This window comes from Sorghum bicolor, chromosome 9, assembly GCF_000003195.3.
Source record: "Sorghum bicolor cultivar BTx623 chromosome 9, Sorghum_bicolor_NCBIv3, whole genome shotgun sequence".
Taxonomy (NCBI): Eukaryota; Viridiplantae; Streptophyta; class Magnoliopsida; order Poales; family Poaceae; genus Sorghum; species Sorghum bicolor.
Window position 1 is genome coordinate 50,012,450 of NC_012878.2, and position 27,174 is coordinate 50,039,623.

Sequence of the window (27,174 nt, forward strand, 5' to 3'; positions counted from 1 at the left end):
AAATCTCCAACAACCTTAAACCATCCCAATCTTTTGGTCCTTAGAAAAAAAGCACCCCCACGTGTGGATATATAGACGCAGATATCATCGTGACAATCTAAAGGTGGAAGAATGTGTGGAAGAAAAAAAAAGTAGGATAGGGCTCCTGATGCAAATGTACAAGAAAGGAAAAATTATAAAAGTGGTTGGTGAGAAATAGTTTGAAATTTCTGATGTAAAATTATTTTATATCTTTTATGAGCAAGATTTTGAAAACTATTGGAGAAAGCCAACAAATATGCTCTCAATTTTTTTAGTCACTTGAAAGACCCATCAATTTACCAAATGATGTTTTAGAAACTATTACACCCTCTAACTATCAAAATAGGACGAATTTGGTGTATCCAACCACCACAAAGGCCGTGTTTAGTTCCCGAAGCAAAAAAATTCGCAACACTGTAGCACTTTCGTTTGTTTGTGATAATTATTGTCCAACCATAGACTAACTAGGTTCAAAAATATCGTCTCGTAAATTTTGACAAAACTGTGCAATTAGTTTATATTTTTGTCTACATTTAATACTCCATGCATGCGTCTAAAGATTTGATGTGACGGGGAATCTTGAAAAATTTTGGATTTTGGGGTGGAAGTAAACAAGGCCAAAACCTTTGATTTTTTTTTTGAGAATTATACAGTACAACACACGCACTCACCTCTATGAACACACTATGCAAACCCTACCCCTATAAGGACCTCCGATAGACTGAGCCAACACATCTTGAGATTCATGAAATCACCACAGGCGCCTCGCTGTCGACGAGAACGTTGGCTATCACTGAAAGCATAGCGCTGTTAAATTCTCAAATAAATCCAAGAAAATGCGAATATCCGTGTCAAGACTTTGTCAAAGACTTAAACCTGAATAGGCAAGTTTAGGGACAAGGGACTAACCAGCTGACCTATCAATTCGCCAAAACCTTTGAACTTGAAAGAGCTACGGCTGAATATACTAAAAAAAATACAAACAAGAGATACTCCACTCCTCCCGGTTCCATGGCCCAACCAGCCCATTTAATCTTGTTCTGATCTAGGCCATGGGCTTTGTCCGTCGCACAAGCAAACATAATACATGCCTACATGCAATGTATCAACCTAGCCCATCTCCTCTTTCTGAAAGGAACCTGGGCCATCTCCTATCCGCGGCAACCACAGAAACAGTATCAGCAACACCACCAAACGGCCCGCAGCTGGATATATAGTGCCCGTAGCCGTAGCCTAGGTGGATACAGATGTGCTTACCACCGTCGAGTTTTCACCACCAAACTCGTCATGGTTTCATTTCAAGCATCACATCCTATATAGTGCCCGTAGCCGTAGGTGGATACAGATGTGCTTACCACCGTCGCCCAAACACCCCTCAATGGCAATATGGTCATGGTTTCAAATATCACATTCTATAGCTGACGTCGAGGATAGGTGTGGTATGTTGCATGCGTGTGATGTCAATTTGCCAAACTCCCATGCTCTCTTGCAAATTGCAATGAGCGGTCGTGGTAATATGTATTGCCTACAGGATCACCTTGCACAAGGATAAGAAAAGTCCGGCCTCGAAGGCATTGCACGGCACAAATTATTGTTGCGATTTATTATTTTTTTTTTTGCAAAAAGAACCGGACATACACGGCGCCGCACCGGGCACACGAACGCTACGTCGTCTGTTTCTCCGGTCCTAGAACTGGCTTGGCCACGAGCTGGAGGGGCACCCGCCTGGGCGTGGCAAGCCCGGGCGCGTCCGACATGTCGAGGTCCCCCGGCGCCGCCGCCGCGCCGCCCGGCAGCGCCCAGTCGAACAGGCGCACCAGGTTCGCCAGGGCGAGCTCCACGGTGGCCAGCCCGAACTGCATCCCGGGGCAGACCCGTCGCCCGGCCCCGAACGGGACGAACTGGAAGTGCGCGCCCCGGAAGTCCACCTCGCTATCCTCCAAGAACCGCTCGGGGCGGAACTCGTCGGGCGCGCTCCACGACGCCGGGTCGCGGCCGACGGCCCACGCGTTGACGAACACGCGGGTGCCACGGGCCACGTGGAACCCCAGCACCGTCGTGTCGCGCATGCACTCGCGGGGCAGGAGCAGCGGCACCGGCGGGTGGAGACGGAGGGTCTCCTTCACCACGGCCCGCAGGTAGGGCGTCGCCGTCGTCGTCGCGCCAAGCGCGTCGTCGCGTCCAGCGGCCACGGTGGTGCTGCCGGGCGGCGCTGCGCGGAGTTCACTCTTGAGTTTTTCCATGGCGGCGGGGTTCCTGACCAGCTCCGACATGGCCCACTCCAGCGTGATGAAGGACGTCTCGGTCCCGGCCGCGAACATGTCCGCCAGCAGCGACTTGATGGCGTCCCTGGTGAGCTCGAAGCCCCCGTCGTGGTCCTGCTTCTCCTCCGCCTGCAGCGCCAGCAGCACGTCGACGAAATCCTCCTCCTCTTCCTCCTCCTCCTCGCCGTCGCCGTCACCACGGCGGCGCCGCCTAGCCTCGTGCTCCTGGACCACCTTCTCCAGCAGATCGTCCCACCGCTTGAAGTTCCTCCACGCCCTCGCGCCGGCGCCGGACAACGCGTCGTCCACCCACGCTAGCGACGGGAAGTAGTCGCCGACGCAGAACCCGCCCAGCAGCGCCGTGTTCTCCTCGATCAGCGCCCGGAACAGCTCGCTCCTCCGGCCCTCCTCCTCCTCACGGGACAGCCCTCTCCCGGTCCCGGACACCGCACGGCAGATCACGCCGTTCGCGAAGCCGTACAGCGCCTTGCTCACGTCCACCACGCCGCCCGCGCGCTCCCTGATGGTCCGCACCAGAGCTGCGACCTCCCGCTCCCGCATGCCGTCGAAGCTGTGCGACCGCACGGCGCTGAGGACGTGCGCGGAGCAGAGGCGGCGGACGTGCCGCCAGTGCTCGCCGTGGGGCGCGAACACGAGGTCCTGGAAGCCGTACGTCAGGATCTCGGCCGTGCGGAAGTAAGGCCGCGTGCCGAAGGCGCCGTCGTGCTCGCGCATCAGCGCCGCGGCCGCGGCCGGGGAGGAGGCCACCACCGCGGGTACCTGGCCCAGGCGGAGCCGCATGAGGTCGGGCGCGCCGTGCGTCGCGGCGAGCGCGCGCAGGGCGCGGTGGGGGAGTGCACCCACCTGGTGCAGGTTTCCGATCAGAGGCAAGCCCCGGGGACCTGGAGGGAGGCGACGTGCGTTCCGGCCGGTGGCCCAGACCTTGGTGAGGTAGAAGCCAAGGAGGAAAGGGAGGAGGAGAAGCAGGGAAGAGAGCTCCATGTGTATCGACCGGCTTGTTGCAAGAACGCTTCACTCTGGCACTCAGCTCTGTACTAGCTGAATTGTGGAAGCCCTGTTTAACAGGGTATGGCTTCTGAAAAAAAACGTTTGACATAACTTAACTTATCTGAAGGAGACTGATCCGGAGCCGAAGAGAAGCTCTGCCAAATAAACCTTTAGTAATCTAGAACAGAGATACTTATATTTTCTTTTTCCTTAAAAATCGATAGAATAATTTCATTTTAAGGAACAATATTGAGGTTTTGTTTAGTTCGTGAAATTTTTTAGGTTTAGCTGTTATAGTATTTTTATTTACATTTAATAATTATTATCTAATCATATACTAACTAGACTCAAAAAATTCGTCTCACAAATTACAGACAAATTATAAAATTATTTATTCTTTTTATCTATATTTTTGATAGGACTCCTCACGAGAAACTCCTCTAGAGAAGCAGAAGCTGTTTTAAAGAAGCTATAATTTATTGCTTTGTCAAAATAGCTCTAGTTCCTCTGTTTTTTACTTGAAAACGGCTTCTCTAGAAAACGTTTGGCAGCCAGAGCATAAGCCAAAGAGAAGTCCTGCCAAACAGATTTTTAATGCTTCATATTCGTACATATGTCCAAAAATTCGATGTGACAAAGAATCTTAAAAAAAATTAACACCTGACTTCTCTTTTCTATCTTTGCATATTTATTATTTATTGGGTATTTATCGAGGTGCAGCATAAAAAAACTGAAACAGCTAGTGGGCCAAAGAGGTTGAATGAAGACTTTGCTGACCAATCTGATCATGGCTCCAGTGAGTCTCGAGTATGAAAGTCAGAAAGACATCGCTATACACTTCGGATGGTCATCTTGCGTTTTGGACAACTCTGCTTCTATTTTATATTATTTTAAAGGAAAAATAGTCTGAAACCTGAACGATGGAGTTATAGCCTATAGGTGCCCGGCGACGGCACTTATAATAAGGTAAAAGACATTATTGTCTTCGTTTTCCATTAATTTGCTGAAATTAAAACGCAAATTTACCAAAATGGGTAATTTGATTGTTTGACGTCAGGATAGAGGATACAGCACCTGACGCCACAACCCACAACCGACTAATTCGAGAATATGCCGAATTCTTGCTCTTGGACGTCAGGAATGGATTCACATATGTGCATCCAAATATATGGGCTGCTTCATCACCTTGCACTTTTTAATGGCAAAGCAATGAAGGACGAAACAGCTAGTATATATTATCAAGTGTTCAGATAAAACTGGAAAATGCATGTTTAATGGTATGATGTGCTTCTTCAATTCTTGCTATATTCTGCGAGTTGTGTTGAAAGAATACAACAATTCAAGATATAACCTATATGGCTCACCGCGGTATACATATAACCCAAAACTTGGATTCTTGGTCATCCTGGTGATCTTACACGGATAAGTATAAATGATATAATTGTCAAAATTCTGTACCAATGCCTCAGAAATTACAAGAGGGGAGCCGAGCTGTTACCTTTTGAATCCTACAGTTAACACCTACGCTGTGTATCCAACTGAGTGAATGGAGGGTTATTTTTCCCTTCCCATGTATATATAGGACTGACGGCTGCTGGGTATAAGCCTTGAAACCACATAATTTGAGTACTTGCAAATGTCAGCAGGACATCATGACGAACGAAATGAATCAGTAGCCCTTGGCGACCTGAGCGGAATACCATCAGCAGCAGATCTGAGAGGAATTCCTTCAGCTGCATAGCCATCCTCATCCGCATGTTTAGGAAGCCGAATCGGTAGATTTGGTGGGAGACCTGTGATGCAAACCGATAAGACATTATGAGCATGGTAGTTACAGGTAACAGGTCAGAAGGAATGTAAAGGTAGACATACCGTCCACCATATCCTTTGTCTTGTGAAGAAGAAAAGTCCCAGAAAGGATTGTAACAAAGCCACACATCTCCGTTACTATTTGCGTTGGATTTTGACGATCCCAGTCCTGCATGCAATCAATATGAAAACAGTACCAAAGCATTGTGAAGGGGGTTCACTGGTGCACTATGATGGTTCATCTTATGTAGCAATATTTTCTACTATGCTTTCTCGAGAATGTATTCAACACTGATACTATCATGGCTGATACATCTGACAGGTCTTCCATTAAAGCAACGGAATTGCACGGGAAAACAGTAGATTGATTATAGGCCATGGTATACATGTACATATATAGGCAAGGAGACCTAGGGTGGTTTATGGAAACAGGACCACTATCAGATATTCTTGCCTATTATGAGTAGAATCAATCTATAGAAACTGTGATGGGCTTAAAGCCCGCCTATGGCAGGACTAACATATCTGTCTAACACTCGAGTCTTCACTTTTTTTGCTGTTTTACTAATACAGTAATACTGACTTAACAGATTTCAGATTTCTTTTTTCATGATGGATGGAAACTTTAATGGGGGCAAGACTGAAATTTTAAACGTGCCATCTCACAGGTCACAACACGATCACAACAATTTTGCAAACATTAAGTATTTACTTAAGTTTAATCTAGTGTGTTGAACTGTATCATCGTCACACAATGATGAAAATGCCTGACATTAAAACCAGAAGCTGACTCATTCAAAGTAAAGATTAATATACGGTGTACTGACTGAAATCTTCAGACTATGCAGGATTAGTAAATTAATTTAGTACGAATAAGTCAAAGTTTGGTGCAGAATTGTGTAAACAAACATGTTTAAGGTCAGAATCTGTTACCTTGAACATTATTACACTAGCCAAGATGGTCAAGGATGTAAACATTGTGTAATATATGGGTGAAACAACTGCAGTGTTGAATGTGTCAAGGGCCTGCAAAATTTAATTTTAGTAAGTTGAAAAATTTTAGGACAGAAGAAAATTGCATAAGGTATCCAAATTGCGATTATTTTTTAAACGATCTAACCACTAAGAAAAAAAAACTTTTCTCTTGACACAGCTACAGGTTACTGTACATGGGCATAGTGTTGATCATACCTTGTTCAGATAGTTCATCTGTGTTACAATGCATGAGATTACAACAAATGAGAACACCCATGTTTGTGGATAGACTAGCTGGTTCATCCCTGAAAATGTCAGCTTCAAGGCTATCCCAAGAGCTTTGACACTCATGACCTGGCAAACCAAGACAAATGCATAAGGAGAGCATTTATATCCTAGTTTCTTGAGAATAGCTACGTGAATTCACATGAAAATAACTGTTAGTCATGAGAAGCTTACCGATAAAGATCCGACAAGAGAACATATGCCAATATATACCATGATATGTGTCTGACCATACTGAGGGACAAAATGGAATATGAGCACAAAAGCTGCTGCAAGCACAACAGCTGCATAGAATAGGAATGCTGCAGGACATAATTTGAACCTTAGTACCTGATAAATTAGTATGTTCATAGTCAAGGAGTAATGTCTAACAAACTGGTATGTTTTGACTCATGAGGTAGCAAATCTGGGAGGAAGGCAGTACCTGGTTCGGTAGCAAGATCCCACACTTCTGCCACGGACTCAATTTGACGCTCCGGAGGGGCATGAAGCACAATTGTTGTTGAACCCACCACACAAAGAATACAGCCAAGTATACCAAATATATGAAGTTTCTCCCGCAACATAATATGGGCAAGAACAGCACTGTATGAGACACGCCAAAACTGTAAGATTTGCAGAACCCTAAGCGGTAAAGGATGTTGACGTACCAATTGCCATTGGAGAACACATATTAGTCTGATTCTCACCTGATAATTATGCTAAGTGCACCAAGTGGAGTGACCAAGATAGCAGGAGCGAATGCATAAGCTGCAAAGTTAGCGATTTCGCCAACAATCACTGAGATGGAGCACGAATATCATTAGTACGAAATAATGGAACAAGATTAATATGCTAGAGCCCTATTCATCAGAAGGAAGAGACGCACTTGTTATCATTCCTGCCCACCACAGTGGCTCAAGCAAGTACGAGTAGCCACCAACACCTGATGAAAATCAGAAAAGAAAGCGTAATTAATGAGGGAAATACACAATGTTGCAACCCATCTAGCAGGATTGAAGCAAAATAGGCTATGCAAAAGTTATACAATTCACTAGCTATTGACAGAGTCTGATTGTACATGGCTGAGTGAGCATCAATGGAAGTCTTCAAGTCTTAGTGGCACAAGTCGACAAAACGGATACTCACATATCTTTTGCAACTGATACATTTCCCATTCGCGCCATTCCATATATGCATGCTATTTTCAAATACGTGAAAGCATCATGGAAGCAATAGGAACTACAAGTAACTAATTCACAGCAGCATTAGCAAAAATGCATCGCCCCACCACCAACGTGTCAGCAATCAACTACGCTGCCACTGCTAGTGATCTTCTGGGACCAATGCCGAGTAAGCAACTACAGATTGAAGTACATTTCAAGTTTCAACAGAGCAGCTCCCAACATCACACGACCTAAAACTATCACCACCGCTGCCACCTCACTGCATGCTTAAGCCCCTAAGTCCTAACGGCGCTCCGACCCACCGACACCCCCACTAGTGAGAGATCCAAGGATCTCAGATCTAAGCGGCAAGCCCAGCACACCAGCAGCGAACGGAAGCATAGTCGAATCCTGCTGAACGAAAGCGTAGTCCCAAGCAGAGGCAGAGGCAGAGCTGCGGCTGCCCAAAGGGAGGGGCCCTCACCTGCTCGGACGCCGGACGCGCCGGCCTTCTTGAGCCCCTTCTTCTTGACGATGAAGCTGGCACCGATGAAGAGGCTGGAGGAGAGCGCGAGCAGCAGGCCCTTGATGTTGTCCGTCGACATCCCCGTGTACGACTCCACCCATCTCCCCATCAGCTGCGCTCCCCCCATCACGCCGCGGGCCGGCCGCCCAGCACTCAGGCCGGGTCAGAGCCCCTCGCTAACTAGCTCCTCGCCCTCCCCTCTGTCGGGCCGCGCGGCGGCGGCCACCGCGCATGCGAGATCCGGAGGCGAAGAGAGAGAGAGAGAGAAAAGGGGGCGGAGTGGCCCGCGTGGTCGCTCGCTCTTCTCTGCTGGTGGCTCGGCACGGCAGCTCTTTTTCGTCTCGCCCGCGTGGGCTGCGCGGTGCTGAGCTGTGTCGGAGAAGCTAGGCTAGCTACCGTATGGAGCGGGAGAGCGGCAGGGCTGTTGTGCGGGAAAGGGTCGACGGGCGACGACGACGACGACGGCGTCGTCGACAGGATGCGGGGGGGAGCGAGGGGTGCCCGGGTCCGCTCCGCGAGGCCTGGCCGCCTGGGTGTTTGTGTTTCCTGGCTTGGACACGCCGCGCGGCGCTTGGGCCTGGTGGGGTAGGGAGGTGTAGGCGTGGTTGGTCGCGTGCGCCGTGGCTGCCTTGCCCTTGCCGGGCGCACCGTGTGGCGTGGGTTTTGGTCATTTGGAAGCCGGGACGCGGTGGGTTTGAAAGTTTTTTTTGCCACTTTTGTGCGCGTCCGCGTCTCCGGGAGACGGCGACGTCAGGCGGCCGATGGGAGGAGCCGTGAGCGATTTCTCGAGAGAAGTGAAGTGGGATGATCCAGTGCATTGTGTGCCTGAGGACCCCGCACTTTTCCTTTGTAATTAAGGAATAGCTTTTCTTGGTAGGCATAAAGCATATCATGATATGATAACTACAGTATTTGCTATTTTTTTAAAAAAAAATGGATTGGAAATAGATTTATTTTAGCTGCCATGTCGCAGCATTGGAAGTTGTAACTCTCGCCGGGTGGCTTGAGTTTTTTTTTTTAATTTTTCTAGCTCTTTTTTCTCCTTCTTCGGGCCTTGTTTAGTTCCGAAAAAATTTCAGATTTCGCTACTGTAGCACTTTTATTTTTATTTGACAAATATTGTCCAATCATAAACAAACTAGGATCAAAAGATTCGTCTTATGATTTACAGACAAACTGTGTAATTAGTTTTTGTTTTCGTCTATATTTAATGTTTCATGCATGTGCCGCAAGATTCGATGTGACAGGAAATCTTGAAAACTTTTTGGATTTCGGGGTAAACTAAACAAGGCCTCAGTTCGCGGATCATGATGAGAAGCTCATCCTCACTTGGGTGACGCTTTCGATGTCCAAACACGGTGTCTGAGTTGCTAATCATATTCACCGTATCATCCCTAACTGTGATTAGTAGCTGATGTGAATGCTAATCTATGCTACTAAGGGCACATACAACGTGTCGGTGTTGAGTGTCTATATCTTATTATAAGCTTATTATTGTACCTGCTCTAAAACTCATGCGCAACACAAGAATCCAAGAGATCGTTGTCTTGTGATAACAATCCAAGTGGTCGTCTGATATTATACAGGATTGTCGTCTCCAAGGATAAGGCATGGACTCCAGCGTATAGGAGAATACAATATGTGTGCTAAAATCTCAAACACAACCCCCCAAGCACACCCCAAAACATTGAGAGCGGCAATGACAAATTACCTAGACATGGAGGCGAGCAATGTAGGCCCCGCATATATCACACTATCATCAAGAATCAATAATAGCGAGGTGAGCTAGGACGAGGAGGTGAGTGGAGCATAGGGACCCATCGCCGACCTCCAAGAAGTTGGACTCCATCATAGATTCATAGAGCTGGATTATGTGAGATTCGAGATGCATTCCTCGTCTCCTGCAATTAGTAGTTTCTTGTTTAGGCCTTGTTTAGTTCACCTCAAAAACCAAAAACTTTTCAAGATTTTCCGTCACATCAAATCTTGTGGCACATGCATAGAGCACTAAATATAGATGAAAATAAAAATTAATTACACAATTTACCTGTAAACCGTAAGATAAATCTTTTAAACCTAATTATTCTATGATTAGATAATGTTTGTCAAATAAAAATAAAAGTGCTATAATCCTGAAAATAAAAAAAAAATTAGAACTAAACAAGGCCTTAGTTCATATCAACGCCACCCCTAGCACAACAATGGGACTTACGGTTGGCCGGTTGCGGGCTGCAATGGCGCGTGATGGTTCAGGACTGCTGGCTGCACTCGTCCACCGCCTGATCGTGCGCTAAGGGCGTTCATAGCAGTGTATCGAAATCGCCAGCACACGTGGACGCAAAACAAGTGTGCAGTGTGCCCGGTGTGCATGCCCTTGAAAAGCAGAACTGGTGGAGAGACAATTTTTCTCGGAAGGTGAGCAAGACTAACGCTTCATTGAACGCTAGTGAAAAGGTTTTCCATACTCTCTTTATGCCACGTTGGATAGATTTGGACATGAACCGATGACTTCGACAACCGATGGAGCCGCCCTGAGATGACAAGGACAACACTAGGAGACGAAGCTCATCCCTTCCCTTGCTAACGGCGCCGATGGCCTAGCTACGTGCAGGTTGGCTAACCAGCTCTTGCGAACCCGGAGCTTGCCATCCCTGTGGCAAATCTCGGCCAGTTTCAATGCATGTTTCATAAGAGTGTTATGTACATTAAATAAGATGTTATATAAATAAAACTGCTGATTTGACAGGGTTATTAAAACAAAAAAGTTTCATCAGATGAGAGAGGAATTTTATCCACATTAAATTCATATGGCTCGGTTACCTGTTTATAATCTTGATAACTATGCTATGAAACTATACATTGAGACTAGCCTCATAATTCACATGGCCCACACTTTCCCACGTCCGGCCAGTCTCCCGCAGTAAGCACTTCTCTAAGCATTTTTTTCTTACCCTCTTTTTTTTTTTCGGACTCAGTTCCAAACTTCCAATCAATCAAGTGCTCGATGAAATTCCATAGCTAACATTTTCGTGGATGTCTCATGTCTGTACCTGAGTTCAAGAACATGTTGGGCTTGGATCCATTGGTCACGGTAAACATACTAGCTCCCGTGGAAAATTATAATCTCTGATGAATTTTAGTTGCACTCATTGTCTTTCTGAAGTGAGTACGTGATGATTTGTTTTTGGGATTCTTGGTATATATTGACACTGATAAAAATTCTGAGATTCGGTGCTTAGGCATTAATCTATACATGTTATGTTTTAGTGTCAAGCCCTGCTTGTACTGTGCATCCTGATTGTACTCATTTTCAGGATTGCTTTATCTAGCTACTAGCATCTTGTTGTGTTGTTAGTTCCTGATATATTGCAATATACTCTCTCTAGCTTGAATAATTAAATAGATTCCTAGAGTCGTCTGGAGTCAAAAATTTTAAATTTTGACCGAATTTTTAGTAGGATATATGATATCAAACTAGTATCATTAGATCTACCATAGAACATATTTTCATAATGTGCTTATTTATATCATAGATGTTGTTACTTTTTTCTATAATTAGTCAAACTTAAAAAAAATTGAATGACACAGATTCTACGATGATCCCATTGTGTGTGCAGTCTTTGAATTTTCCAAGTCTCACCGTGTGTGCAGTCTTTGAATCTTCCAGCATGATGCTATCATTCTAAACGGTCCAACAAAGATGTTGGGGAGATGCTCTCCGCACTCCCCAGCAGTACGGTGGATAGTGAACCTTCTCACTCGATGCCGTGAGAGGTCTGAGCTCCAACGGGCAGTAGGCTCAACAGTAGGTGAAAACAGTGAATGCTCTCTCTTCGTTTATTAATGGCGGTATCGCGCCCCTTATATAGGGCCTGGAAACCGATCTAATGGCATTTACATAAATGCCCCGTGACGGTGGGGGAATATTCCAGTATATTCTTTCATCGCAGTCTACTGACCCTAATACACCTGCGTAATTTCACATTAAGCCCCTCGTTCATCCTCTGACTGGGGCCTCAGCTGGTCGGAGGCTTGGATCCTCCGCCCAGTTGCGGATCCTCCGACGCTTTGGTGTCGGAGGTTCCTCGGCCCGGCTGGGCCGGAGGTTGCTCGACCCGGCCACCCCGGGAGCTCCTCCTTAGCCTGGTCCAGTCGGAGGTTCCTCGGCCTGGCTGCGTTCTCGCCATCCTCGGACCCGGGAAGGTCGGAGGTTCCCCCCCTTTCCTTGTTTGTGGGCCTCCGCCGGTGTCTCAGTCCCTGCACACACTTAGCACGATCAGACGAGTCGTCAACATTAGTATTTTCCAGTGAAGGATATCCTTCGACGCTTCAGGCGTCGGAGGTTCCTTGGGTGAAGGATAACCTTCGACGCTACCAGGGGGAAGGATGCAGCTGTTCCCCAACAGTTCCCCCCTTTTTGGGCTAATGGCACTCCTGCGGTCCATGTGCTCAAAAACATGCCGCGCTGCGGAGGCTACGAGCACGGTTGCTGCCTTCCCCCCTGGTGCGCAGGATGTGCTTGTTAGCGTTGTTGGAAAAATGTTTCTTTTACTTAGTCATAATTTCCTTGGTTTGTTTGTTTTGCAAGGATCCTATGGTCATTACTGTTCTGATACCTTGTTATCCTTCGCGATTTATATTTCGGAGGTTATTATAGTCGTTGGAGTTAGCCGTTGGTGATGGAGAATCGCAACGGTCGGGCCGAATCCTCCGCTTTTAGCCGTTGGGCGCAGGGAATCGCAACGGTCACGTGGTCGCAGGCCCCCCCCCCTATAAAAGGGGATGCTGGGGAGCTTTGAGCTCTCACCCCTGCCTCGCTTTGCCTGCACACTATCCTTCGCCACATATTGCTCTCTGAGCTGCTCGCGCGCCTTTTGGTTGTGTTTAGTTCCCAAGTGTTGTCGGAGGTTTTACGGTGGCTCGACTTCCTCCGCCGCGTCCTTCGAGGTCAGATTTTTCTGGTCCTTTGCGCAATTTCCTTAGTGTGAGGTCTGGAGGTTGGCTGCGGAGGTTTGAGGAGTGGATGCTTGAGGTGGCCGCAGCTCGAGATCTGGAGGAGACGTTATCTGACGTCGAAGCGTCTATTGGTGACTTGGTCAGTGCGAAGGAGTTTGAGGAGATGGCGGCGATTACCTTTGAGTTTGGGCAGTCGACTGTGAGGACGGAGGATATCGCTGACATGGTTGAGGCTAGGTTTTTCAAGGATGGTCGGGCGGAGGCTCCTCCTGCGGGTCAAACGGTGCCTGCGCCTGGGGAAGGTTATGCGGTGGTTTTTAGGGATTTCTTCACCTGCGGGCTTCGAATGCCTCCATATCATTTCCTTCGCGAAGTGATGGAGAGTTTCAACGTGGAGCTACAGCATTTCAGTCCCAATGGGATACTAACCCTTAGCAAATTTGCTTGGGCGTGTGAATCCTACGGAGCCATGCCCCACATTGATACTTTCTGCTCGTATTTTGAACTTCAGCGTCAACCTAAGAAGGTGAAGGATGCTGAAGGTGTTGAGTGCATTGCGCAGTTTGGAAGCTGCGCGTTCATGCCGCGCCGCACAATGCCTGGGCCAAGGTGCGAGATCTCCTACTGCCAAAAGGGCAAGTGGGAGAAGGATTGGATGAGAGCCTGGTTCTATGTGAAGACCCCCGCTGCGTCGAAGACTTTAGATGACGGCAGCGTTGATAAGGTTTATCCTTACGCGTCTTTGATGAAGGAGCTGAAGCCTTTCTCGAAGGTTGATCCTTCGCAGGAGATGTCGGAGGAGCGACTGGCCTGTGATAAGGCCTTTGCGCTGGCATGCCGATATTCCGGAGGCCGGGATTTGGTTGAGGAGATGGTCGCTGCTGACTACTGGCCCCTTGGCCGCAGGACCGATGAGTTCACCATTGAGATGGTGCAAGTCCCTGTGTTTGGTCCTTCGGAGGGGTTACCGTTTCCCCGGTTTGGCGCGGGTATTCCGGAGGATGAGACCAAGGAGTCCTTCCTTGATCGTGTGGAGGTTTCTGCTCGGAGGATCGTCGGGAAGATCTCGGAGAAGGAATATCTTCAGCGGAGGTCTGCGCTCGGGACGATGCCCCGCTTCAACCGTGTTTTTGAGGAATTGGGGATCGAGTATGAGGATTATGTTATTCCTCCGGATGTGTTGCTTGGATTGGAGAAGAAGAAGGACTCTTCCAAGGCTGTTGCTTTGGCGGAGTCGAAGAAGAGGAAAGGGGGCGGCGCAGTCAAGCAGCTTGCGAAGAAGCGCAAGGCGGGTGTTGTGCTGGAGACTCATGTGGAGTCTTCCTCCGCGCGATCTTCTGCTGCCGAGTCGAACTCGGTGGCTTCTACTCCTGCGGAGATCGCCGCTGCTGGCGGAGGTCCTGAGGCTCAAGCTTCCCGTGCGGCTTCGTCTGTGCGGGCGCCTTTTGCGTCTCTTCTTGGTGAGGATTCCTCCGACGCGGAGGCCCCTAGGGGGAGTCCTGCACGGGAGGCGAGTCCTGCACGGCAGGCGAGTCCTACATGTGGGGTATCTGCTGGAGGAGGTTCCCCGCCTAAGGAGGTTCAGGTGGAGTCCAGCGACGAAGCGGAGTCCGCCTCTGTTCGGAGGATCAGGAGGGCGGAGGCTCCCCTTCGTCCGGCTGGTGACGGTATTAATTCGTTGTACATGGGTAATGATTTTTTGTTGATTATTTGTTTTTCTGCAAATTTTGATTGACTTGGTCTCATGTTTTTTGTTTATCTTTCAGCGGATGTTTTTGCTGGGTTGGCTACCACGGAGGAGATGGCTAAAGGCGCCAGCGTTGCGCAGGAAGGGCTTGCCGTTCCTCCACGGCGTGAGCCTACGCCTTCTGCGTTGGCCAACAGGCCTTCGCCTGCTGATGTACTTGGCCCCGGTAAGTTTCTTATTTTTTGTTCTATCCATTGGTTTGTTTTTTGGTATTTTATTCTAAGGTTGATTGTGGTTTTGCGCAAGTGCTTCTGATCCTTCGATCACAGGTTGGACCGGTGCATTGCGCGAGGTTCATTCCTTGGTCGGAGGTTCGTTGTCTGACCTCCGCCAAAGGTTTTATGGTTCTTACGATGTTTTTTCTTACTTGTTTTTGTTTTACAGATCGTTTTCGTCAGAAGCTCCGCGGCATGGACTTTGACACGCTCCTCCGCGTGAAATATGAGCACCATAGCCTTGTATGTTTGTGAAGTGTTGTATTTTCCTTCGTCGTTTTTTATTCGGAGGTTTCATGTGTGTTGTTCTTGGGCAGGGTCATCACATGGCTGCTGCCTTGGAGGAGCGTTGCTCCCGAGAGGTCATTTGCCGTGATGAAGCAATTGAGGCTCTTAAAAAGGAAAATGAAACTTTGGAGGCTGAGAAGACTCGCCTGTCGGAGGAAGTTAAGGGATTTGCTTCTACTCGGCAGGCGGTTGAGGTGCTAAGGAAGGAGAATGAAGAGTTTAAGCTTGCGTCGGAGGTTATTAAGAAGGAGAAGGAGGAGGCTGAAGCTGCTGCGGCTGTCCTTCGCGAGAGTGCTTCCCAGCATGAACGGACGAAGGACCTGGCTGTGCAGCGCGCTGAGAAGGCCGAAGACGTTGCTGACCGGCTGCGCAAGGAGTTGGATGCTGAGAGGACGTCTGCTGCTGCGTTGCAGTCCCGTCTGCAGAAGGCGGAGGTGGAGGCTGCGGCTGTTGTTGGGCTCTACACCCACTCGCTGGCGCAGTTCGGAGGTAGCACCTCTGCTCCTCCGCCCAGCGGCGACGTTGGGGCTAGCCTCGCGTGGTTGAAGTCCCATATCCGCATGCTCCCTGACTTTGTCGGAGGAGCTGTTGATTTTGGGGCTTTGGCTGCGGTTAGCTCCTTCGCTCGGCTCTTGCGGCGCGGAGGCTGCTCCCACGCCGAGGGGGTTGATAAGGCGGAGTTTGCCACGGCGGAGGACGTTGGCGAGGGCACCCCCGGCCTGCGCAAATCTGTCCGGAACTTTATCAGTTCGTTCTGGATTAGGTTTGGGCAGGCTGAGGCGAAGAAGATGGCGGAGGCTCGTCGCGCTGAGGTATTGTTGATTTGTTTTTTTTCTTTTTTTTTTCTTTTTGTATTTTGCTTTGCTGCTTTGCAATGTTACTTAAGATGGGTATTTGTAGGAGATTGCGAAGAAGAAGGCTAAGGTTGACAAGGCCGGTCCTTCGCGTCCACCAAGCGAGGCGCGTCCTCCGACCCAGGCTGAAGCGGAGGCTCGTGATGCTGGTGCCAAAGCTCCGGAGGGATCTGGTGCCAAGGTTTCAGAGCTGCCCGAGACTTCTGCTCCTCCTCCGCCTCAGGTGTGAGGCTTTTTAGTTTTTAGGTTTTTCTTAGTCTTTTTTGCGTCCAAGCGTGTGACGCTTTTTGTAAATAAGGCCGGAGGTTTTGCTTATTTTGTACAGACTTTTTGAGGATGTAATATATTAAGTTGTTTTCAGATAAGCCTTTGTTTTACACTTTGATCCTGCGCAGGTCTCTGGCGGAGGACCTGCGCAGGATCATTTCATTACTCCCCTTTCGATTTTTTACAAAGGGATTTATGTTTCTGGCGAATTGTGGGAGTACTGGCGAGTTGCCTTCCCTAACATGAGATTGGTGGATATGTTCGAGTTTGTTGGATATGATATTGATGGCGAAGGATCTGGATTTATCCAGTCGCTTGCGCGCCTAGGTTCATGGCCTCCGGCTTAGGTGGTAGTTTTTGTTTTGTTTCTACCTTGCCGTAGGCTATTTGTGTTTTTCTCCTCTTTTTTTTTATGACTTTGTTTGATGTGTTTATGCAGCCGCCATATCCTATCCTTCGCATCTTTGGTGAGAAGGATAGGGTACGCTGGGTGTCGGAGGTTTCCGAGGATTTTGCTGAGCCTTTTCTCCATGGATATCCGGTGGTTCGAAAGCTTCGTAATACGTTTTGGTTTTATCCTTCGTAATACGTTTTGGTTTTGAAGTTGTTATTTTGTGCGCAGGTTGTGAGGTCTGCTCCGTTGGAAGATCTTCCTTCGAATTTTGTCGAAGGAAGTTACGTTACCCCGGTGACGTTCAAGCGTGGAGATCTGTATGCGAGGGGTTATCTAGTTGACTGGTGGCGCCATAAGTATCCTACGCGTAGTATTGATGACTTAGTTGATTTCCTTGTTCGTGATTACTGCGATGATCTTAGGCTTTTTCCAGATTCGTATGTTAGAATTGTGCGAGGGTCTTAGAACCTTCGACGTTTTACGGTCGGAGGATGTTTCTCGTTTTTTGTTGTAAGCTTCTGTTATGTACATTGTATATGGTTAATAAAGATCAGACATTTTTACCACATGGTCTCAGCTACCTATAACCTTCGACTTTTTATGGGTCGAAGGATGATTTTATTCTTTACTTGTAAACGTTCTTTTGTAATGATTTCTTCATCAATAATAAAGTTTTTAAGTTTGCTACAACCTTCGATCTCATTTTTATTACAACCTTCGCGCTACAGCATTGCAACGTCACGGTGGTGTTGATCCTAAGGATCTTTGTGTTGCTGTGGCTTGCTTGTTCTTGATGCTTGATGTTGCGAAGGTGTTGTTGATTTTTTCTTGCGCGGAGGATCGCCGCTTCTTGGCCTTAGAACCTTCGACTTTTTTGGCGCGAAGGATCCTTCGCTGAATTGTGCTGTTTTTTTCCTTTGCTCGACTCCCGTGGATTGTTGTCGAGGAGAACCTTCGGCTATCTGAGTCGGAGGTTCTGAAGGGACGTTACGAGACTTCGTGCGATACCCTTCAGAGACCTCTGAGTCTGACTTCCATTGTTTCTGTTGTGGCTGTACACGACTTTGTGGTCGATGTTCATCACAACGCCGGAGTTCTAGTATTACGAAGCTTCGTGCGATACAAACTTTTGTTGGTGTTGTGAGGCTAACTCCTGCTTCCATGGTGGCCTAGGATTTTTGCTTTTTGACTGCTAGGTTTGCACTCGATGCTCGGGTCTTTGTATACTGATCCTGATTGAGGGTGGGGGTAGGGTGAGCCTGGTTTTATAGGCTTTCGTGCATTTATTTTTTGTACTTAGTTAGGTTAAAATTTATTGTCGGGTTATTGATGGTTGTTGTGGTAGTTGGTTTTGCTGTACCTGACTGAGGGTTGTTCTAGTTTCGTTTTAATTTCACACTTTGTTTGTTGGGGGTCTGCTTAGAGTAGCAGGATACCTTCGACCTTATTTTGGTGAAGGTTATGTGAATTTTATTGAGGTCTGTCTTGTGAATGTTAAACCTCCGCCGCCTTTTGGCGAAAATAATATAGTTCCTGATGCCTGATTCTCCTCAGGTCTTTGTCAGGTTTGAAGGTTTTGTTCCTTCTGGCCATGTTGTGATGCCTGAGGAGGACAGGACTTTTTCACTTTTTGGCCATGTTATCCTTGCTGCCCGGCTCTTGGCTAGGTCTTTTGCTAAGGATTTGGTGTTTTTTCACCTTTGAGGACGTTCCGAGCTTTCTTAGCTTTTGGATGAAAGCTGCGGAGGGTCCTTGTGATCACGTGATGTTTTGTCGAATGCTACAGCCTCGTTGCTGGCTGTTTTTCGACTTTTTGGGCTTTGGTTCTGGGGTGGATTCCTCTTTATATCTCAGAGGTTTTTACATAGGTTCTGCCTCGTTAAAAACCTCACCTCCTGGTAGGAGTACCCCTGTGAGGAAAAGAGTGCAGACCTTGGAATGCGAAAAAGTAGAGAAAAAGAAAACGAGCGTATTTAGGGATGTGGATGCCGCCGCTTATTTTGCGGGGGTCATCCTTACACTCAAATGTAAAATCTACGTAGATTGTCGATGTTCCACGTGTGGGTGGAGGTTCTTCCTTCGAGGTCTCTTAGGTAGAAGGATCCCGACCTTCCCGCTTGTATTGCTGTATAAGGTCCTTCCCACTTGGGTTGCAATTTACCAGCGTTTGGGTGATCTCCTTTTTTCCTGAGCACCAGGTCCCCATTTTGTATGTCTTTTCGTACTACCTTGCGGTCTCTCCAATTCTTGGTTTCTTGTTGATACCTGGTGATGTTCTCCACTGCCTCAAGTCTTATTGATTCTAAGGTTTCCTTGTAGTACTCTTCATCTTCAGCCAACTGCTGCTTCATGGAACGTAGGCTTTGGTGTTTGATTTCTTCGGGCAACATTGCCTCTTCCCCATACAAGAGCTTGAATGGGGTGAACCCAGTTGTTCTTGAAACTGTTGTGTTATGTGACCATACAACTCTTGGTAGTTCTTCAACCCATTTTCCCTTGCGTAGGTTGAGTAAGGTCTTGGAGATTGCGGAGAATATTGTTCTGTTTGCTCTCTCCACGGCCCCGTTTGACTCTGGGTGATAAACAGACGCGAAAGCAATTTTGGTTCCTATGTGATGGCAGAATTCCTTGAAACTGTCTGAATCAAACTGCTTCCCGTTGTTGACTGTGAGCAAGCGTGGAACTCCGAATCTGCACACTATGTTCTGCCAGAAAAATTTTCTGATTGTTTCAGAGGTTATGGTTGCCAGTGGCTTAGCTTCGATCCATCTTGTGAAGTATTCGATGGCCACGACGGCGAATTTGTTTCCCCCCTGGGCAGTTGGCATTGGGCCTACCAGGTCCATTCCCCATCTCTGCAACGGCCATGATGCTGGTATGAGCTGAGTTAGTGCTGAAGGTCCTGACTGAATTGGTGAGAAGGTTTGGCAGGCTTTGCATGTCTTCACTATTTCTTCAGCATCTTTAATGTGAGTTGGCCAGTAGAAGCCTTGTCTTAATGCTTTAGCAGACAACGCGCGAGGTCCAATGTGAGACCCGCACATCCTGGAGTGTATCTCTTGTAGGAGTTCTCTGCCCTCGCTTTGTGATATGCATCTCAGCAAAGGTTGGACTACGCCTTTCTTGTACAGGATCCCGTCAATGGAGGTGTAATTCCTCGATCTTGCCTCCATCCTCTTGGCTGTTGCTTCGTCGTCTACAGCTGTCTCGCCTTTGAGGCAATCAGCTATTGCCTGCCTCCAATCTTCGCTTTCTGTCAGCAGGACTGAGCGAAAGGCTTTTGGCAACGATTCGGTCGCGGGTGTTGCAACAATCTGGTGGAAGGTTCCTTCTGGCAAGGGGTTGTTGTTGGCTGTTGCTTTCGCTAGCTCGTCTGCCTCGTAGTTTTCGGCTCTTGGAATGTACTGCAGAGTGAATCCCTTGAACCTTCTCTCCAGGCCTCTTACGACGGCCAGATATTTTGCCAGCTCCGGGTTGTGTGCTAGGTATTCCTTCTCCACTTGCCCTGCCACCACCTGGGAGTCTGTTTTGATGAGTAGGGTTTTTGCTCCCGAAGCCTTAGCTTTGTTCAGCCCGAGGATGAGACCTTCATACTCGGCTATGTTGTTTGTTGCTTTGAATTCGAGTCGTACAGCAAACTTTAGTTTGAGTCCAGATGGTGCGATTAGGACGGCTGCTGCTCCTGCTCCCGCTTGACCCCAGGCGCCATCTGTATACAGCGTCCACGGCTGATCGACTACCTTCTCCTTTTCTTTGTTCGAAGGTGTCCAATCTGCCATGAAGTCAGCCAGGGCTTGAGATTTGATGGAGGTTCTGGGGACATAGGTGATATCAAATTGTGACAGTTCGGCCGCCCATTTTCCTATACGTCCGGAAGCCTCTTTGTTCCTAAGGATATCACTCAATGGCTGTGAAGTGGGCACTTTAATCTCATGGCTTTGGAAGTAATGCTTGAGCTTCCTCGATGCACACAGGACCGCGTACGCGATTTTTTCTATCTCCGTATAGTTCAGCTTTGCTCCTGACAGAGCTTCAGATACGTAGTAAACGGGTCTTTGCACCGTTCCCTTACTGTCGCTTGTCTCGTGCACCAGGACACCACTGACAGCGTGATCGGAGGCAGCCACATACAGTAGTAGTGGGGTGTCTGGCTCAGGCACTGTCACAACCAGGTTGGTTGCAATGTAATTTTTTAGATGCCTGAAGGCCTCTGATTGTTCCGGACCCCATTCTGTTTTACCTTCTCCTCTCAACACTTTGAAGAATGGGAGGCTCCGTTCTGCCGATCTTGAGATGAATCTGTTGAGGGCTGCTATTCGGCCAGTCAGCCTTTGCACTTCTTTCTTGTTTGAAGGTTCTGCCATTGACATGATTGCTTTTGTTTTGTCTGGGTTAGCTCTGATTCCTTCGGAGCTGATGATATATCCCAGCATTTTTCCTTTGCTGACCCCGAACACACACTTCTCCGGGTTAAGTTTCAGCCCGGCAGATCTAAGGTTGACGAAGGTTTTCTGCAGGTCCTTGATATGATCTTCCTTGCGCTTGCTCATTACGACAACATCGTCGACGTAGGCTATGATGTTTCTCTGTAGCTGACTTCCTAGAACCTTCCCCATCATTCTGGAGAAGGTTGCTCCAGCGTTTTTGAGACCTTCTGGCATTCTGGTGTAGCAATACGTGCCTAATGGGGTTGTGAAGCTTGCCTTTCCTTCGTCTTCTTTTTTGAGCCAAATTTGGTGGTAACCAGAGAAACAGTCCAGCAGTGAGAATCTCTGACAACCAGCTGCTTTGTCCACAGAGGTATCTATCCTTGGCAAGGGGAAGGAGTCTTTGACACAAGCCTTGTTGAGATCCGTAAAATCTATGCACATTCTCATTTTGCCATTTTTCTTGGGGACCAGGACCACATTTGCCAACCATTCCGGGTATATGACCTCTCTGATGACCTTTGCGTCCAGGAGTCTTTGTACCTCTGCCTTCGCGGCTAAGGTTCTTTCTTCAGACATTTTTCTCTGTCTCTGCTTCTTCGGCCTCATCCTCGGATCAATGTCCAGCGAATGCTCTATTATGTCTCTGCTGACTCCTTGTAGGTCAGCGGCACTCCAAGCGAAGATATCTTGGTTCTTTTGCAACACGTCTAGCAATTCGAGTTCCTCCTCTCTACCAAGGGTGGCGGAGATGGTGACTTTCTTATCTGGAACAGCTTCCTGCAGAGGGACACATTTCGTTTCCTCCTGATCAGCCAGGTCTGTTTTCCCCCTTGGCATGTCTGGTGGCTGGGAAGCTTCATGCTGCGTAGAGTCTACGGAGTTTATGTTCCGGAAGGACTTGTAGATTGCTTTCTCTATGTTCCTTGCCTCCTTTTGACTTCCGTGAACCGTTATCACTCCGTGCAGAGCCGGGATTTTCATGCACAGGTATCCCATATGAGCGGCCGCATTGAACTTGTTCAAGAATCCTCGCCCGAATATGGCATTATATGGGTAGTGCAAGTCTACCACATTGAAGGTGACGTACTCTGTTCTTGCGTTCTCCGTTGTGCCGAAGGATACGGGCAAGGCGACCTTCCCCAGAGCATGTATCTGCTTTCCTCCGAACCCGATCAAAGGTGACTCCGAAGGTTGGAGTTGGCTTCTACTGAGGTTCATTTGGTCAAAGGTTCCAGCAAATATTATGTCTGCGGAACTCCCTGAATCCACTAAGATCCTGCTTACTCCCCAACCCGCAACATTTGTTGTTATGACCAAGGCGTCTGTGTGAGGGTAGCTTTCCAATCTTAGATCTTCCTCGGTGAAGGTTATTGGGGTTCTGGACCAATCAGTGCATCTCACTGGCCCTTGAACTGCAACGTTGTTGACGAGCCTGAGGTGATCCTTCTTCTGCTTCTTTGTCTGGAACTCCATTGAAGACCCCCCAGCTATTGGTAAGATCATTCCAATCGTGGGCAGGGGTGTATGAGGGCCGATCTGATTATCAGGGTGGGGTTCGGTTTTTGGTGGTGGTGGGGCTTGGAGTAGCTGTAGCTGGTTTGGGGGAGGAGGTAGTGACTGCTGGTGGGGTTGCGGGGTTTCGATGTACGTAATGTGTGGAGGTCGTGGAGGAACATAGTTTGGTGGAAGGTTGTGGTCCGCGGTTTGCTGGGCTGGGCGCCAAGCTGGTAGGAAGGTGGGATAGTAAGCGGAGGCTAGCGCGCTGGGCTGAAGTGGAGCTGGGTGCTGCTGGCTTGAACCTCCGACATATGAATGGTAGAAGGTTTGAGGGAATGTGTGATTTACTTCCCGAGGTTGAGCAACTGGTATCGGAGGTTGCGGAGCTGACCTGCTCTTGATCCTCTCCTGAGTTTCTTTTGCATCTGGGCAATCTCTGGTGGAGTGACCCTTCTCCTCTCCATGGAAGAAACAATACTGTTTCCGTGGTCGCTGACTTTGATTTTTTCGCCATCCCGCATTTCGACCCCCTCTTCCGGCTTGATTGGGTATGCGTTCCGAGCTTCGCGCTTCCGCTGGCGGACGGTTATTTTCCGGCCTGTCATTTTTCGGTTGCTCGATATTCATCATCTGTCCACCAGCCTCTCGCTGTGGCCGGCGTTCATCCTGGCTGAGGTTCTTCTTCTGTGGGTTTCTATCATTGCTCTGCCTCTTCTGAGAGTTTTGGTCTTCCAACCTTTTGCGGTAGTCGTTGTCTGACCTGCAATACTTCTCAAACTCGTGGTACAGCTCGTGCATGGATGCTGGCTTTTCTCTGGCCAAATGGGTCGCGAAGGGCCCTATGCGAAGACCCTTGATGGCCGCTTCAATGGCAACCTCCTCCGGCACGCCGGGTGCTCTTGCCTTAGTCTGTACGAACCTTTGGAAGTACTCCCGCAGTGCCTCTCCCTGACTCTGGCGACACTGGAACAAGTCCGTGGAGGTCAGTGATTCAACTGCGAATCCCTGGAAATTCGCTAAAATCTTATCTCGAAGGTTCTCCCATGAATAGATTGACCCGGGTCTCAGCATTGAGTACCATGCCAGGGCATCTCCCTCGGCTGCGATCACGAAGGATTTTGCCATCACAGTCTCGTTCCCTCCAGCTGAGGCCACGGCTGCCTCGAAACTCATCAGGAACTGGCGCGGATCGGCCTTTCCGCTGAATTTAGGGAGCGTGATAGGTTTGTAGGTTGTTGGCCAAGGCGAGGTCTGCAATCCTTCGGACAAAGGGGAGCGAAGGTCCGACGTGCCCCGCAGCATGCCACCGTAGTTTGTCGGTTGCACATCTAATGTTGGGCCGGCGCTGTTCGGAACAGCGGGCTGAATTGTCGGCTGAGGTGGAGGTTGCATGCTAAGGATTTCTGCCTGCAGGAATGAAAGCTGCTGCCTGATCTCGGCCGCTTGCGTCGCGGCTACCGCTGCCTCTTGGCTGGCGGCGTAGGCAGCAGCGATCCGGTCTCGCTCTTGCTGAAGGTTCTGCAATTGCGTTTGCAGCTGCTGGAGCTCTTGCGCGGCCGTCGGTTGCGCCGGGTCTGCGGCGGGGGGAGGTTCCTGGCGTGTTTCCGGCTGCTCGTTCTCTGGCTGCTCGCCCTCAGAACCTTCTCCCTCCACGGTCGCGTACGTGCTTCGCACGGCCCTCCTCGGCCTTCCTCTCCTGGAGGGCTCTGCCCGAGGTCTTGTGGTGCTTGTTCTCTTTCCAGCCATCGCGGGTTATACTTCGGGGGCCCCACGGTGGGCGCCAATGTTGGGGAGATGCTCTCCGCACTCCCCAGCAGTACGGTGGATAGTGAACCTTCTCACTCGATGCCGTGAGAGGTCTGAGCTCCAACGGGCAGTAGGCTCAACAGTAGGTGAAAACAGTGAATGCTCTCTCTTCGTTTATTAATGGCGGTATCGCGCCCCTTATATAGGGCCTGGAAACCGATCTAATGGCATTTACATAAATGCCCCGTGACGGTGGGGGAATATTCCAGTATATTCTTTCATCGCAGTCTACTGACCCTAATACACCTGCGTAATTTCACATTAAGCCCCTCGTTCATCCTCTGACTGGGGCCTCAGCTGGTCGGAGGCTTGGATCCTCCGCCCAGTTGCGGATCCTCCGACGCTTTGGTGTCGGAGGTTCCTCGGCCCGGCTGGGCCGGAGGTTGCTCGACCCGGCCACCCCAGGAGCTCCTCCTTAGCCTGGTCCAGTCGGAGGTTCCTCGGCCTGGCTGCGTTCTCGCCATCCTCGGACCCGGGAAGGTCGGAGGTTCCCCCCCTTTCCTTGTTTGTGGGCCTCCGCCGGTGTCTCAGTCCCTGCACACACTTAGCACGACCAGACGAGTCGTCAACATTAGTATTTTCCAGTGAAGGATATCCTTCGACGCTTCAGGCGTCGGAGGTTCCTTGGGTGAAGGATAACCTTCGACGCTACCAGGGGGAAGGATGCAGCTGTTCCCCAACAAAAGACTTTTACAGATTCGAAAAAAAACAAAGACTTTTACAGGGAGCATATTCAACCAACCTTGTCACTATAATACATATCCAAACTGCAGATCTAGAAATGAAGAGCCGAAGTCACATGGAAATGGAATTGCACACATAACCTCTCTCTCAGTCAGCAAAAGAAGTGAACAAAGTTTGTCTGAACAAACTGTTTTCTGTTTTCATGCAGATTCATACCAACTCACGATTAGGATTTACTCTCGTCGCACTTTTCTTGTATGCTATATTCATGACATCAGCAGATCAAGTTTCTTTTAGATGTGTGCTATACAAAGTGCGACAAAACTTGCTTTTGCAGCCTAACTGTATAAAGATTTAAAAACTTATGCTATATGAAGAGTCTAGAACTACTGTATGTATGCCTGCCTTTCGCATATACAACAAATACTGTTCACTGATTTATTATGAGAGAAAAATACTGCTGGCCGGAAGAAAAAATACGGTTTATAAGACAAGCGAACAGAAATTCCTTCGACAGTGTCCTTTCCTACCGTGAAGCAGAAATTCTAAACAGCTGATATGCACCAAGCTAACCATGTGTCCTTCGACAGTGCCCTTTCCGACCGTTAAGCAAAATTCTAAACAGCTGATATGCAATGTCTCAGAATTACCAGGCGCCATATAGATGTACAGTCAGTTAGTCCACAAGGAACTGTTCCTGCAAGATCTGTGTAATTATGGTCTGGACAGCGGTACTACTATTCATGGTAGCCAATGTACAAAAGCACTGTGTGTAGCCAGTTGTCATATGCAATGTTTAAACCGCCGCCATCAGTGGCGGACGGACGGGGGGCTGGGGGGGCTGCAGCCCCCCTCGTGGGCCGAATTTGTTTAGAGCAGGTATTCAGTCCGGCCCAAAAATAGTTAACCCTAGAAAAAAAACTCGACGCTCTCGCTCGCATCCCTCGCGCGCCGCTCGCCCGCGACAGCGCGACCTGCGCTCGCCCTCGCCCGCTCTACCGCCGCCGCCCGCCGCCGCCGCCGGCTCTTCCTCTGCGGCTCTGCCCCTCCCCTCTCCGGCTCTCCACGCGGCCGCCACCGGCCTCCGCGGACCACGCCGACGCGCGCCCGCGCCGACCGCCGGGAGCCCGAGACAGCGACTCAGCGACAGCGAGGGAGGCCAGCCCCCAACCGGCAGCCGGCCAGCCAGCGCCCAGCGGCCGCGCGGGGCGCCCACGGCCACCGCCCACCAGTGCCAGGCTGCCAGCCAGTGGCCAGCGCCCACCACTGCCCTAGCCCCTAGGGTTACGCAGTAACGCAAGCAAGGTGAGAAGATGAAGATCCCTCTATTTTTTTCATTACTGAATACTAACTACTGACTAGATTTACATTGAGGCCATTACTGATTTACTCATTGGTTTGAATTTGTAGAATGGAAAAATATTTTTCTAAGAAAGATGATTCCAGTAAAGAGTGTCGAGTTGAGAAAAAAGACCCCGTATTGAGCTTGATATGAATGATATAGTTGCTGATCCAGGTCTTAGAAAGCCAATTGATGAATTTCCTCAAGGTCCCAAGGTGCGTATTGTTTTAATACTTTTCTTTTTACTTGTTATCTTGATTATTGAAGAAGTGTATGACATTTGCAAATTATGTAGCATTGAGGGTGGCGGTTCAAGTCGTATTGGTTCAAGTGGTGCCAATTCTTAAGCTGGAAGACTCCTTGTATTTGGTACTTTTCTATCCTTAATTCTATGTATCTTTGACTTTAACTACTTTGAATCCATATCACATTATCAATCTAGGTTATATCTACTAGTATACTGTGTCTACCGAGCAAAATTTTTTGTTCGCCTTGTTCTTTAGCCCCCCTTGGTCCGTTTCTAGATCCGCCACTGGCCGCCATGTATACCAAGGTTATCCAATCGTCCTCACCGTCTGACATTTTATAGATTATTTATATAACATATATACCCTCTTAATCCTTTTGCAATCCAGATATCGACCATGTATGCTTCACAGCA

General features: G+C 48.7%; 2 protein-coding genes across 2 annotated transcripts; both read right to left on the reverse strand.

Moving 5' to 3' along the window:
• LOC8076980 (cytochrome P450 71A1) lies at positions 616–4,523 on the reverse strand. The gene has a single exon (XM_002441074.2). The coding sequence runs from the start codon at positions 3,285–3,287 to the stop codon at positions 1,686–1,688; it is 1,602 nt and encodes a 533-aa protein (XP_002441119.1). The 5' UTR covers positions 3,288–4,523; the 3' UTR covers positions 616–1,685.
• On the reverse strand, positions 4,545–8,596 carry LOC8058471 (probable magnesium transporter NIPA4). Its single transcript, XM_002441075.2, has 9 exons — positions 7,992–8,596; positions 7,231–7,287; positions 7,052–7,142; positions 6,787–6,947; positions 6,537–6,664; positions 6,294–6,431; positions 6,036–6,128; positions 5,166–5,271; positions 4,545–5,086 (listed from the first exon to the last, which is right to left on the reverse strand). Exons 1-9 carry the CDS (start codon positions 8,158–8,160, stop codon positions 4,944–4,946), a joined length of 1,086 nt encoding a protein of 361 aa, XP_002441120.1. The 5' UTR covers positions 8,161–8,596; the 3' UTR covers positions 4,545–4,943.

What these genes read in the sequence shown, in the direction of transcription:
- LOC8058471 (XM_002441075.2), bottom strand. Translation starts at nt 8,160, where the DNA reads ATGGGGGGAGCGCAGCTGATGGGGAGATGGGTGGAGTCGTACACGGGG. An exon ending in GTGGGCAGGAATGATAACAA is followed by an intron (nt 7,143 to 7,230) that starts GTGCGTCTCTTC and finishes GCTCCATCTCAG; the next exon opens with TGATTGTTGGCGAAATCGCT. An exon ending in CTCTTGTCGGATCTTTATCG is followed by an intron (nt 6,432 to 6,536) that starts GTAAGCTTCTCA and finishes TTGGTTTGCCAG; the next exon opens with GTCATGAGTGTCAAAGCTCT.
- LOC8076980 (XM_002441074.2), bottom strand. Translation starts at nt 3,287, where the DNA reads ATGGAGCTCTCTTCCCTGCTTCTCCTCCTCCCTTTCCTCCTTGGCTTC.